This window comes from Gavia stellata, chromosome 3 (genome assembly GCF_030936135.1).
Source record: "Gavia stellata isolate bGavSte3 chromosome 3, bGavSte3.hap2, whole genome shotgun sequence".
Classification (NCBI taxonomy): domain Eukaryota; kingdom Metazoa; phylum Chordata; class Aves; order Gaviiformes; family Gaviidae; genus Gavia; species Gavia stellata.
The window spans coordinates 91,724,603-91,736,290 of record NC_082596.1 but is presented as its reverse complement, the minus strand read 5'-3'; the positions used below and the strand labels follow the sequence as shown (position 1 = coordinate 91,736,290).

The following is an 11,688-nucleotide window of genomic DNA, read 5'->3' as shown; positions in this document are numbered from 1 at the left end:
AGGATTTTGCCTGTGGTTTTCATCTTTTAATTGTTACTAAGCAGTGAGGGATTGCATAGGACCCTTAATGAATATGGATAAGAATATGTATTTAGTTGGTACCATAAGATGACATGACAGAGCTAGCAGGTTCGTGACAGTAAAAAAAAAAGTCAAAAGCCAGTTTCTGATTTCAGTTGCACCTTTTTATCTCAAAGGTTCAAGTGAATTGCACTGGTCTTATTCCTGTCTAATGAAACCATATTAACAAATCAAGACAAATATGTGTCTCCAAGACATCTGGGGACTTGATCAGGTTTATGTATGTACTTTACCAGGATTTTGGTCATATATAAATACATAAAAACATTTAACAGTGAAAGTATTACTAAACATGCTCTGAGTTAATTCATCTATGTAAATTTGTCTCTAGGATAAGGTGATTTAAAACAGAGATAACTGTCCTCCTTATCTACACTATGCTATTTACTTTCTGGGAAGAGCAACTTAAACTGTATGAATCAGATAGAAAGCAGCCAAATGGTGGTGGTGGGTGGTGTTTTTTTCTTTTTAAATTACTGAAATCAAAGGGCTATCATAAAGAGTCTATGTAAGCAGTAGTACAAAGTCTGGCTTACTAATCACATCACAGTGAGCAAATACTGCTCTGAGTTTTGGATTGTTATAAAGCCTGGTCTGCTTAGGAGAGACCAAAATGGAGAGTGAATTCCATCTGCTATAATTCTCTCTTCCACTGGAAGAAACTCCCATGTTGTCTTCTCAAACGAGCAGCCTGTTGCAAATTGGTTTTGAACAGTGAAGTTCATGCTCAAGTGCGTAATAGGGCCTCTCCAAGGAAATTTAACTGCAGTCAGTCTGACTTTCTAATCTTGCAGTCTCCTAGGTTGATATAAACAAAAGATTTTGTATATGAGAAGTATTTTTTGTATGTCTGGTGTGCGGATTTATGACTGCTACTTAGCTAAGACTAAGTCTAGGCTCCTGATTTTATATTGAGACTTCTGATGTGACATTCTCTCATCTTGCATGTTGTATCTTTCTTTAACTCATTAAAATGACAGTTTCTTCCTTGGTCTTCAGTTAAAACATGTCATACTGAAAAAATAACAATGCTTTGAATGCAGTGAGACCTGTATTCATTCAGTATTTCTAAAAATAAAGTCCTTTGCATGAGCTAGTTGAAGCAGCATTTTATTTTTCAGAAATGTGAATATAGTTGGCATTCCAGTTTTCCCTGTTGGAGTCAGCCCTTGTCAGTAACTTGTTCTGACAGGAGCACAGAAAAAAAGTATTAAGGAAAAACACCCACCGTGGTCTTACTGTGGAACATGAATTATGGGAGGGGAATATTTGCCAGTAGGTTTACTGTTTTTTTTAAAATGGTTGAACGTGACGCAAATGATGACTTTATTGAGATTCTTATTGCTGAGATTTTATTTTGTGCATCCTGTCTGTAGAAAGCCAAATGTGTCTCAATGTAATAGTTGTTTCTGAATACTGAGACCAAAGTAATAAAGAAATACTTAAGTCTCCTCATAAAACTATGCTCATTTGTACTATTATGCAAGGTTTTATCTTTCTTCTGATCTCATGGTAAGTATAGCCCTAAAAGCCTTCAGACGTCATATATCTTGCATGTATTGACTGAGTTTAAGCATATAAAGATAAGGATGTAATTACAACAGAGTTTTTGAGCCTTCCTTAGTGAAAACCCATCTATGGCAGCAGCAGCAGCTTTATTTGCTAAAAGGCTGAAGATGAAGGCCCAGAAACCCAGAACTAATGAACCGTCAAACCATTCCAAATTTTTACATGGGTTTTGTGCTAGTATTTTTCTCGATTATTTTCATTGTTTTTTCAAAGCATTCAGCATAGAAAGGGTTACGTTCACATCTGCAATACACGCTTTCCTTTACAAATTTACCAGAGCCTTTGCAACCGAGTTATTGCTAACACACGGAAACATGTTTACTAATGTGCAGACCAAGTGCTTGTGTCATTTCATATAAACCGTTACTCTCTCCCTGTTCCCTATAGGTGCTAGCAGCTGGGGTCATCACACTTCCAGGGGAAGCTCATGGTTCACGCAATCATCTCTTCTACAGAGTAATTTGGTTTTCAGTATTTTCACCTACCCTGAACAGGTCAAGGACTTCATACAGCTGGTCACACCTGCTGCACCAGTGGTTTTCTTTGGAGCTGGCCTTGGGGTAGATAGTTATTTTTGTACTCTGAAATACTAAATTGTATGCAGAAATTTCCACTTTGAACACAAGACTTTTATTTGTTGCTTAAAGACAAAATTAATATACAGTTTGCAATCACAGAAATTATTGTGCCCCACTTAGAACTGAGGTTGTAAAGGTAAACGTTACAGTGCTCAAGATATACACAATACAAGCAAATAACCTCCAGAAATAAACACAGAATATGTAATTACAGTGGCCCGCAAGCATAAGGCTGTTGTACAGTACAGAAGGTTTGTGTACAAAGAGCTAGTGGAAGTCAGCTCAGTAGATGTTGGATCTTTATATACAAAGAGACATATCAGATATTGATTGCAGATTATACAGTCATCTTCTGGGAAGCTGAAGTATTTTTTTGAGGATCACGTAGGTTCTGGCCAGAGCCTAATGTCATATTGAAAGCTTCTGAACTTGCAGAAAGGCACCCATTAGCTTCAAGCACCTAAAACCTCTAAGCCCTGACACATTTTCACTAACTAAAATGGCACCAGACTATAAATTTTAAAAATCCTCTTTAAACATGTCACCTAAAGTTGTTACTCATTTCTTCTCTCCTCCTCATTCAAAAGCTGTATTGCAAGTTTTCTGGCTAATAAGTTGAAGGGGTTACTTCTGTTTAAATAGCTTAAATCCTTTCTCTATTAATAGACATCTCTAAACAAATGTTATCTGACCTTCTATTTCATGACAGAACTGGGTAAACCCAGCTGTTCAGGAACATGCCATTTGGTTCCCAGAAGTTACTTTATTACGCTATCTTTGAAAAGCAAGACTTTAGGGGAGGAATAGCTTTGCAAGAACATCCTAGTATACATGCACAAGGAATGGCTAGAATATTGAAAGTTATCACAAAAGGGGGCTGTCAACACAGAGAAACCCATGCAAGGATGCATACGGGGTAATCCTGTGCTTTAAAAGACACAAATTTCTTCTAAGAGTACTTCTGTTTCTAGTCCAATTTCAAAATATTTCTTCTGCCTACAGTCAAGGTTTTCCTAAGATTATGTCAATCTCTAGAAAGAAAAACAAATTACTCCTCAGTTTCTCTGGGATTGTTTTAATGGGAAAGGTAGAATCTCAGTCAAAGTTACTAGGAACTCCAGACAGGAGCATTAACTTTCCACCTCAAAATCCAACTCATTTGGGAGCAAAGCTTTCATTGACTACAGCAAGATCTGGTTTGCAAATGCTAAGTTCTCTTTTATGGAGAAGCATATCTGCCAAAGAAAAGTATGCTTTGCGTTGGGTTGTGGCGAATAAAGAAAAGGAAAGGATGGTCAGCATTGAAATCCTCTTCCATAACCATGCAGAGCATAGCAATGCCAGCAGTGGCAGCTGCAGCTTCCGTGCCTTCCTCATTCACTTCTACAAAAGCCTTGTGGACGATTTTAGAGAGAAAGAGGTCACGTGCCCCTGACATTCCTGACAAGTCAGCCTTGCCACTGTCAAATACATCCAACAAGCCCATAGCGGCTAAATCTGATTTAAGGTCATAGCTTTCTTCTAGCTTAAACTTTGGCAAACGCACATGAACATCAGTGGAATACAGATGTTCTGGACATGTCCATTCCTGGAGCTTCTCTAAGGTAAGCTGCTTTTCCAGCTAGAATTGAAAAGACAAGAGATCATTACATATCACCAATGTAGAAATATTTCATTTTCAGTAACATATACAAGGCTTTATAAAGCACTATACAACTATAAAGCAACTATACAAAAATGACCATACCCATACCTTTGATAGCTCCACATAGATCAAACAAATGCTATTAAGCGGAGTCAGTGCAGTTTTTACTTTACAAAGTAATGCAGACATTTGCTTCTTGCTGAAATGTACAGAAGAGAAAAACATGCACTGATAGCAACTAAGCCCAGTCATTCTTACTGTTTAATGTAACTAAATGGAATTACATAATTAAAAAAAAGTAACAAAAATAATCATCAGAGAGCTTGAAGAGGCTGATGTGTTCCTGGTCATTTAATGGAGAACAATCTCACTACTTTAAGGCTAAGAAAACAAAGAATTTCAAAGGTAATGAAAGAGAAGTTCTGTCATTAAAAAAAATAAGCAAGGCAAGTTAATTCTCATAGTTAACTATGTTTTCGCAGTCTCCCTCATGGTTCAGTTCAGCAAGCCAAAGGACAGATAAACACCAGCTACAGAACCAGAACACAACTTCTCTTCCTGATGCAGCACATGCACATATTCTTTATTGCAGTGCTAGTAGGGCCTTGTCTAAAAATATGCTTGATAGATATGGGGCTCTGAGAACATGGGTTCATTAAGGCTTTAATTACAAATGGCTGAACCTATCCATTAAATAACCACATTAGGTTAGATGGGTCACCTTCTGCAGTCCAGTGGAGTCATCTTCAATCTCATCAGGTAACAGGATGATCATACTAAGTTCTCTTCCATCATAAGGCAGCTCTAAAATACGGATCTTCACTTCAGGGATATACCCAAAACGAAATTTGTTTTTCTGATACATCATTTTCACCGTCTTTCTTTCATTCTAGATGGATAAAAGGTACCAAAAGTAACAGTTAAGAAAATACTAATTTAAAGAACTGATAGGAAACAAGTAAGTTAAAAATTGCCTTCTTGCAAAAACTCTTCCTCCATTATATCAGGTGATTATAGAACTGCATTCGTCAGGCTCCTGACTGCCTGTTTAATAACAGTTTCTTCTGAAGACATACTGAGTTTGTACTATCTTTGGTTCTCCTTTGGCTTCTATAGCACAGTCCTCACAGAAACTAAAACAATTTCTTTTAGTTGCTCTACCTTTATATTGTTCTAGCCCCAAAAATGACAATGTTAAATGTCAACGAAGATCACCTCTGTTCAACATAAAGCAGATGACTGTATACAGTATCTTGTAAAGCTGTTAACATAAGCAGAATACAGAACAAGAAAATGGGGCTTAACCAAAATGTGCAATCATTCTAATACTGTTCACCTAGCATCACTAACAGGCACAGTTCATAGCAGCTGAAACTGCTAGCAGACAGAAACTATGCTAGGCACAGGCAGGTCCTAATCTATACGTGAGAATTGTCTCTGATACTATTCCAGTAAGTAAGAGAACAAATAGCTTGCTGAATACAGAAAAATACTAAAATCAATTAAAAACCCTTTGGGTGAACTGAAAACATTAATGCAAGACTTTCTATTTATTTTTTTATTATTATTTTATCTGTAAGCAAAGCTTCACTTTAGCACCTGTCTTATTTGACCTTTTTGTTAGATATATACTACCAAGACGTATCTGTATTACCTTATTTAACCGAAATGGCATGTCAGTGGTGTTGGCTTCTTTAAATTTCTCTGCCCAGTTCCCTTTGAAATAAATAGCATTCACCAGTACAAGCCTGGTCATGTTATCAACTGAGCCTTCAGACAGCAGATTAGGGATTTTACCTTTAGAGGGGGCAGAAAAAAAAGTCACAACAAAATCTTGTAATAAGTTGCTGGCATATAAAACATACATGAAGAAACTGATGCCATAGAAATACTACAAATATATAACACTAGTCCATTCCTGTAATAAAGTCTCTTTACGTCACCATACTTTTTAATAGTACACACTACTATAACTTTTGATATACAGTAATTTGATGAAAATGTAATATTTTTAGCTTGAACTGTCACATATGACTTATCATGCTCATCGTACAAGAACTAGAAAACACCCACATTTAGGCTTACTGGATTTAGAAATACATAGACAATATGGACTGGGACTGTCTAAAACAAATTCTCCAACAGTACAAACCTCTGTTTAGGCATCTCTCCCGCACTCATTGGCCTGAACATAAAAAATGGAAAAGTCTCAGGACTTATGGAACTGTTTAAATGTCTTGCTTAGGTATTTTCCGGTTCTGTCAACGCATCAAGTGAATATCCCAGGGCAAAATTAAACTGTTCTAAAAAGGCAGCAGAAAATAAAGCCTATTCCTGCTCCCCAAGTATGAAACACTACCAGTTACTTCATTAACCAAAGTAGTTTACCTTCAGTTTTTTCCTCTACCCACTGGTTAATTTCTTTCCTGGCTTCATCACAAGCCTGAAGAAAATCAACTGTAGCCAAATCAGCTCCATATAATTTCTGAGTATTAGTCAGGAAATCCTAGATTTTGGAACGATAAGAATAGCTTTCATTGCATGCAGGTAAGAAAACATCTCTTTATGATGTAGAGAAGGTGCATGTCAAACAGATTATCACCCAGTCTGAGGCGGGGCTCTAACAATGCACTGCCTGGGTGGTTTCTGGGGTTGTTTTTTTTTTCTTCCCCTCAGAGTAAGCCTCATAGTACATCTGCCACATATACAGCTAATGGGGTACTTACTGCAGGTGTTGCAATATTTACCTGTCATTCTCCTGAAACAGGCTCAAGCACAGCTAGGATAAAACAAAACTCTCTGAAAGAGCTGAAGAGGGATAAAAATAGCAACCTAGGTACACACAAAGGTATAATTCACTGGTGAAGAGGCATGTTGTTTAGACATGTTAGGCATCCCCTCCCAAATAAATGCAGTGTTTTCAAAAATATTTAAGTAATATGGTACTAGAGCAATGAAAATCCTAAAAAGCTGATTGCAACAGTCACAGAGCTGGTTGCATCCGAAAAACCTGGTTGCAACAGACGCGGAGCTGGTTGCATCCTAAAAAGCTGGTTGCAACAGAGTGGGATGTTGTGATAGTTACTGTAAACTAAGAACCTAGACAAGTGATTTTTCTCTTGAACCCAAGAGCAGCAGAACCGAACAAGCAATGAAAAGGATTTACTGTGTAACATCCTTTAGGTGAGATGCACAGATGCCTACAGATATGGAAATGCATATGCATGTATGCAACAGTTTTGTTACACCAGTAACATTTAGAAATATACCTAGAAAAATTTTTACTTCATAAATAAATAGCTGCATTTTCCCACCAGGTTCCATCACTCCATCACGACCTGCACCAGCGTACCGGCAAAAAGCTGTAGGACTTCTCTCCAAAAAGCCGATTGGCAAGCCGTAAGAGATAGGGAGCATTGCTTCTGTTTATATCCGCAGTCAGAGTCTGAAATCTTGAATGAGTATCTTCAACTTTGTCAAAATGCAGCGTCTGAAATAACAGAAGAGAACTAGCTGCTGCTAACACTGTCTTAAAAGAACATACAGTATATCTATAGGGTGGGTCTGATCCAGCAGGTAGGTAGGTTGAAGAAAGAAAAGAAGAGGCTGGAAGCTGCTTAGAGACCTCTGTAAACCTCAAAGAATGAATGAAACTGTTCCTTGGTGCTACGCCACCTGTGTCAGCCACTTGTATTAAGCTCCTGGTTTATATGTAGTCACAGCTGAAGCAGTTGATCATAACCCCAAGTCCTGTCCGCGTGACATCTGCATCCCTCCCCTCCGTGGACCACTGGGCACAAGGACTCATACCCAGGTGGGGAACTGAAAAGAGAGATGATGCCATAGAGACACTTGAGCTTTCTTGCTTCCTGCTTTGGCCCAAAGGAACCTGAGGTTTTGCTTTTCAGAATATACAATCAAAACTAGGTGAGGTCTTAAGAAAACTTAGAACAATTATCTTTTATGGTTTTATGAAAATATAACTGCTTTTATATATATGTAAAAAAACCCTGTATCATCTTAAAAATCAATCCATCATTGCAGTTTCTCTTTACCAGTACCTCCTTTCCCCCAGGCAAGCTGGCTAGCCAAGGCTTACAGATACAACAGCAGGAGCTGCCAGATCTTATTGACAGGGAAGACTAGACCAAAGCAGGGACATTCATTCACATTCAAACTTAAATCATATATTTCTCAGTAGGGAAGACTGCTGTGAAACAGCCAGTGGATTCAAAGGAAATCTCACTGGGTTTTCGGTCAGGCCTTGCTGTGCACATTAATGCAAGCTGTGCTGTACATGTGAATAGCTCAGCAAAAACATCATGGAGGCAACTTACAATAGGATTATGATGACAGAAACAAATTTCTGTAGGCTTGCAAACAGACCTTGGCAGTTATCAATCACTGCCTCCCTAATGAGCTATGTTTTTGTAAGTAAAGCACTATGGTATGGGAACATGCATTATTGAAGGTGACTGCGCTGAAACACATTTTTTTCCCCAAGTTCCTTTTGCGTGATTTCTGCTGTCAGTAGGTTTATCCTAGGCAGGGCTGTCAGTTTGATTACATGGCACATATGTTCAAAGTCTGTTTGTAAAAGTAGTGAGGAAGTAATTTTATTGTCTTACTCAGTAAGCACAGCACCACTCAACAGTATAAAACAGTTCCTCCTAAAGTCCAGAATACAAAGGTGAAATTATTCATAGGCAAGTACACGATCATCACTGCAATGAGAAGCCTCATACGCCCTTTTGCACTAGCGGGCGTTAGCCTAACAAAGGGGAAAAATAATAGTGACAGAGTGCCTTCTGTGCAGGAGGCCTCAGGGGAAACTGGCACGCTCCTACATACACCTTTTTTGCAATTTATAATGAGGTTATTTAAACAATCCTACCTAACCTAAGGCTATGGTAAGAATAAGCATGCAGGCTCAGCTCCTCTGAGGTATCCAAGTGCTAGTTGTTACTGAGGTACTGATACTAATGTATTATCATAGTTTTTATGCTTTAAATATAAAACTTCATATTATTATTGTGTTTCTTACAAAATACACAGTATTATTAGTAATAAGCATACCATTTGTAACCTTGTATTACAAAGCAGTAATTCTTTGTTGAAATGTCTTAACAAAAACTAGTAAGGCCTTGCTGCTGGGAACTCCAGCCAATTTAAACAGAGACTGATTAATTAATGAAATTAGTTTCCTACTTCAAGAATTAACTGAATAGGTGAAATTAAGTGAGAAACAAGGGCCATAGCAAATATGGAAAGAGGGCTCTGGCGCAGGGGAGGAAGAAGGTAACTGCAGAAAGAAGCCCGAGGAAGACTCAGTGAGCATGACAGAAATCTTGTCCTGAGCACATAAAAGTAATACCCTCCTTTCATTTTCCCTCCTCTAAAACACAACAATTTTTAATGTACATAAATATAAAGCAAAAGAGAATTTTTTTTTTTTTTAACTAACCTTCAGCACCTGTGCCTCTGTATTACCTTTGGCCCCTAAGAGGACCATGGCCAGAGCAGCAGAGACGCTGACAGGCGAGAAGAAAACATTTCCTGTTGGGTTGGTCTCATTGAACCTTCTGAGCAAATCGAGTGCAAATCTGCTGTTGGCATTACGCAGGTTCTCCATGGTTATAGCTGAAAAATAATACAGTCAGTAAGGACGCCGGGAAACACTCTTCAAAAACCTAACCTAACCTTGTGTGACTCAGAGTAAAGACTGGATTAATCTGGTTGCAGCTGGGTACAGAAACAGCAAGAATTTAATCGTCAGTGCATCTTCTTCTTCTTCAAAAAAAAAATCAGTCAATATCAGTCACATTGAAAAAGCGTATTTTTTTCCCCATGTAATTGTATATCCCGACCTTCCCTATCACACTAACTTTAAAGATATTATTTAAACAAAATTCCTTGCCTTCTACCTTGAAATGGGATGTATGTGTGCTGGCAGGATTGCACAAGTTGAAGTCTTTCACTCGCACAGAGCCAGCACGCCCCAGAGAGCTCACTCAGGCAGCTTTCCCCCCACAAGTCTCCTACCCCAATCCTGCACAGAAAGCATTCACAGTAACAGCTCGGGGAGATTTAGACACCTTTCAGCAAGCTGCCCGTCTTTGTGGCACAAACCATGCCACAAAGAGGTGTCAATCCTGCCAAAGGCTTAATACGCTTACCTTCCGCAATGTAAAGCACCGCTATTTTCACCAGCCTGCTCTGCCGAGAACAAGCGAGCCACCCGCACGCTGCATCCAGGTACGAATGCACCTGAGTCCCGACAGGGCTGAGCGGCCCTAAACACACGGGCAGAGAGCCAGGGCTTTTGTTAGCTGAAGGTGACGTACCGGCTAGCGAAGGCAGAGGCGAAGTGCAGAACAGACAAAGCTTCGGGGCTGACGCTGGGCAGCCGGAGCAGTGATGCACTTTGGTGAGATGCTCCCTAGGAGGCCCTTGGAGCGGGGTGGGGTGAAAGGTGCGAGGGCTGGCTCTGGTGCAAAAACCTGTGCGAAGGCTAATGGCAGTACCGCCTGATGCTGTAAAACCTTCCTGCCCGCCCAGCTCCGATTCCAGCTTTTCTTTGCTTGCTTGCAGCGGGACTTTCGGATTTGGCTGTTTCTAGCTTGTTTCCTCAAGAAGTTTCATTTTAGACGCAGGCGTTTGTGCATCTGCCCCAGCAATCAGGGCAGCAGCCCAGTAGTACTGTTAAAAGTACTATCCTGACCCAACTACATGGAGGAGTTTGCACCAGAATTTGGGTATAATTTCCAGCAGTCTTTCTGCAGGAATTGCAAAATATCTGCTTCCACTGCCAGATGGATAAACACCCTGCATCTTTGCAATGTTCTTTTAGCTCTATGCTAAACAAACACACACTCAAAACCCCCCCAAACACAAACCCAAAAGCGTACTTTTACTTTCATTTACTTACACCACCGCCCTGTGCAAGCGCTTCGCTGAAACGAGCCATTTTACAGCCCCCCCCCCCCCCCCCCCCAGGGCCGAGAGGTGCCGGCCGCCCCGCGCAGACCCCGCCGCCGCGGGGGGTGCACAGGCGGAGGGGAGGAAAAATTCCCGCTTTCCGTCCCGTTATCGCCCCGTTCCTGTACAAAGCACCCGGCAGCTGAGGTCCCTCGACCCCCTCCCGCCCCGCGGAGGCACAGCGCGGCCAAGGGCCGCTCATCCGCCTACCTGCGCGGGCCGGCGCGGAGCAGCGCTGCGGTAACCGCTGAGCCCCCGGCGGGGCGGGGCGGGGCCGGGCGAGGGCGGGCCGCGGGGGCGGGAGTGGGAGCCCGCGGCCTTGCCCGCACCGGGGCCCCCGGGGGAAGGCCTGGATTTCCCGGGGAAGAGGAGCAGGGCGCCTCGGGAGCGTGAGTAAAAACCAAACCCCTTCTGCACGAAGGGTACAGGATTGGGGGTTTTTGCCCCGCGGGACAAGCGCACCGGGGGCACCCAGGGGAGCACACCTCTCTCTTCCCATCGTGCTGCTCTATTTACACTCAACTTTAGGTCACAGTTACCTTTACTTTCTTAACGTAAAGAAAGCAACAGCACGGAGGGGGTCCCTATGGTGTGACCCGATGTTCTTCCTCCATCAGCCCTCCCTCTGGCCCCCAGAAACACACCCCACCCACAATGCCGGTTCTGGCCTTGGGTGCGTAGCACCAGCCCTTCCCCTGGGCCATACCACTGACTAAACTGTTGCCCACTCCCCCCTTCAAATAATGCTTTGACTTTCTTCACCTGCATAGGGCAACCCCGCAGCACCTGGATGACAGCCACCGAGCCTTGATGAGGAGTGGTGCAGAAAACCAGAGG

At 41.3% G+C, this 11,688-nt stretch overlaps 1 protein-coding gene across 2 annotated transcripts; it reads right to left on the bottom strand.

The window, feature by feature from the left end:
• Positions 1-2,264: 2,264 nt before the first annotated feature.
• LOC104255992 (leukocyte elastase inhibitor) lies at positions 2,265-11,090 on the bottom strand. Of its 2 annotated transcripts, none has more exons than XM_059836318.1 (7): positions 11,062-11,090; positions 9,338-9,513; positions 7,226-7,363; positions 6,262-6,379; positions 5,528-5,670; positions 4,595-4,762; positions 2,265-3,849 (listed from the first exon to the last, which is right to left on the bottom strand). In XM_059836318.1, the coding sequence occupies exons 2-7, from the start codon at positions 9,503-9,505 to the stop codon at positions 3,448-3,450; spliced, it is 1,137 nt and encodes a 378-aa protein (XP_059692301.1). In that variant the 5' UTR covers positions 9,506-9,513; positions 11,062-11,090; the 3' UTR covers positions 2,265-3,447. The 2 variants fall into 2 exon arrangements, with proteins under 2 accessions (XP_059692301.1, XP_059692302.1); XM_059836319.1 differs by lacking the exon at positions 11,062-11,090 and adding an exon at positions 10,218-10,469.
• Positions 11,091-11,688: the final 598 nt, after the last annotated feature.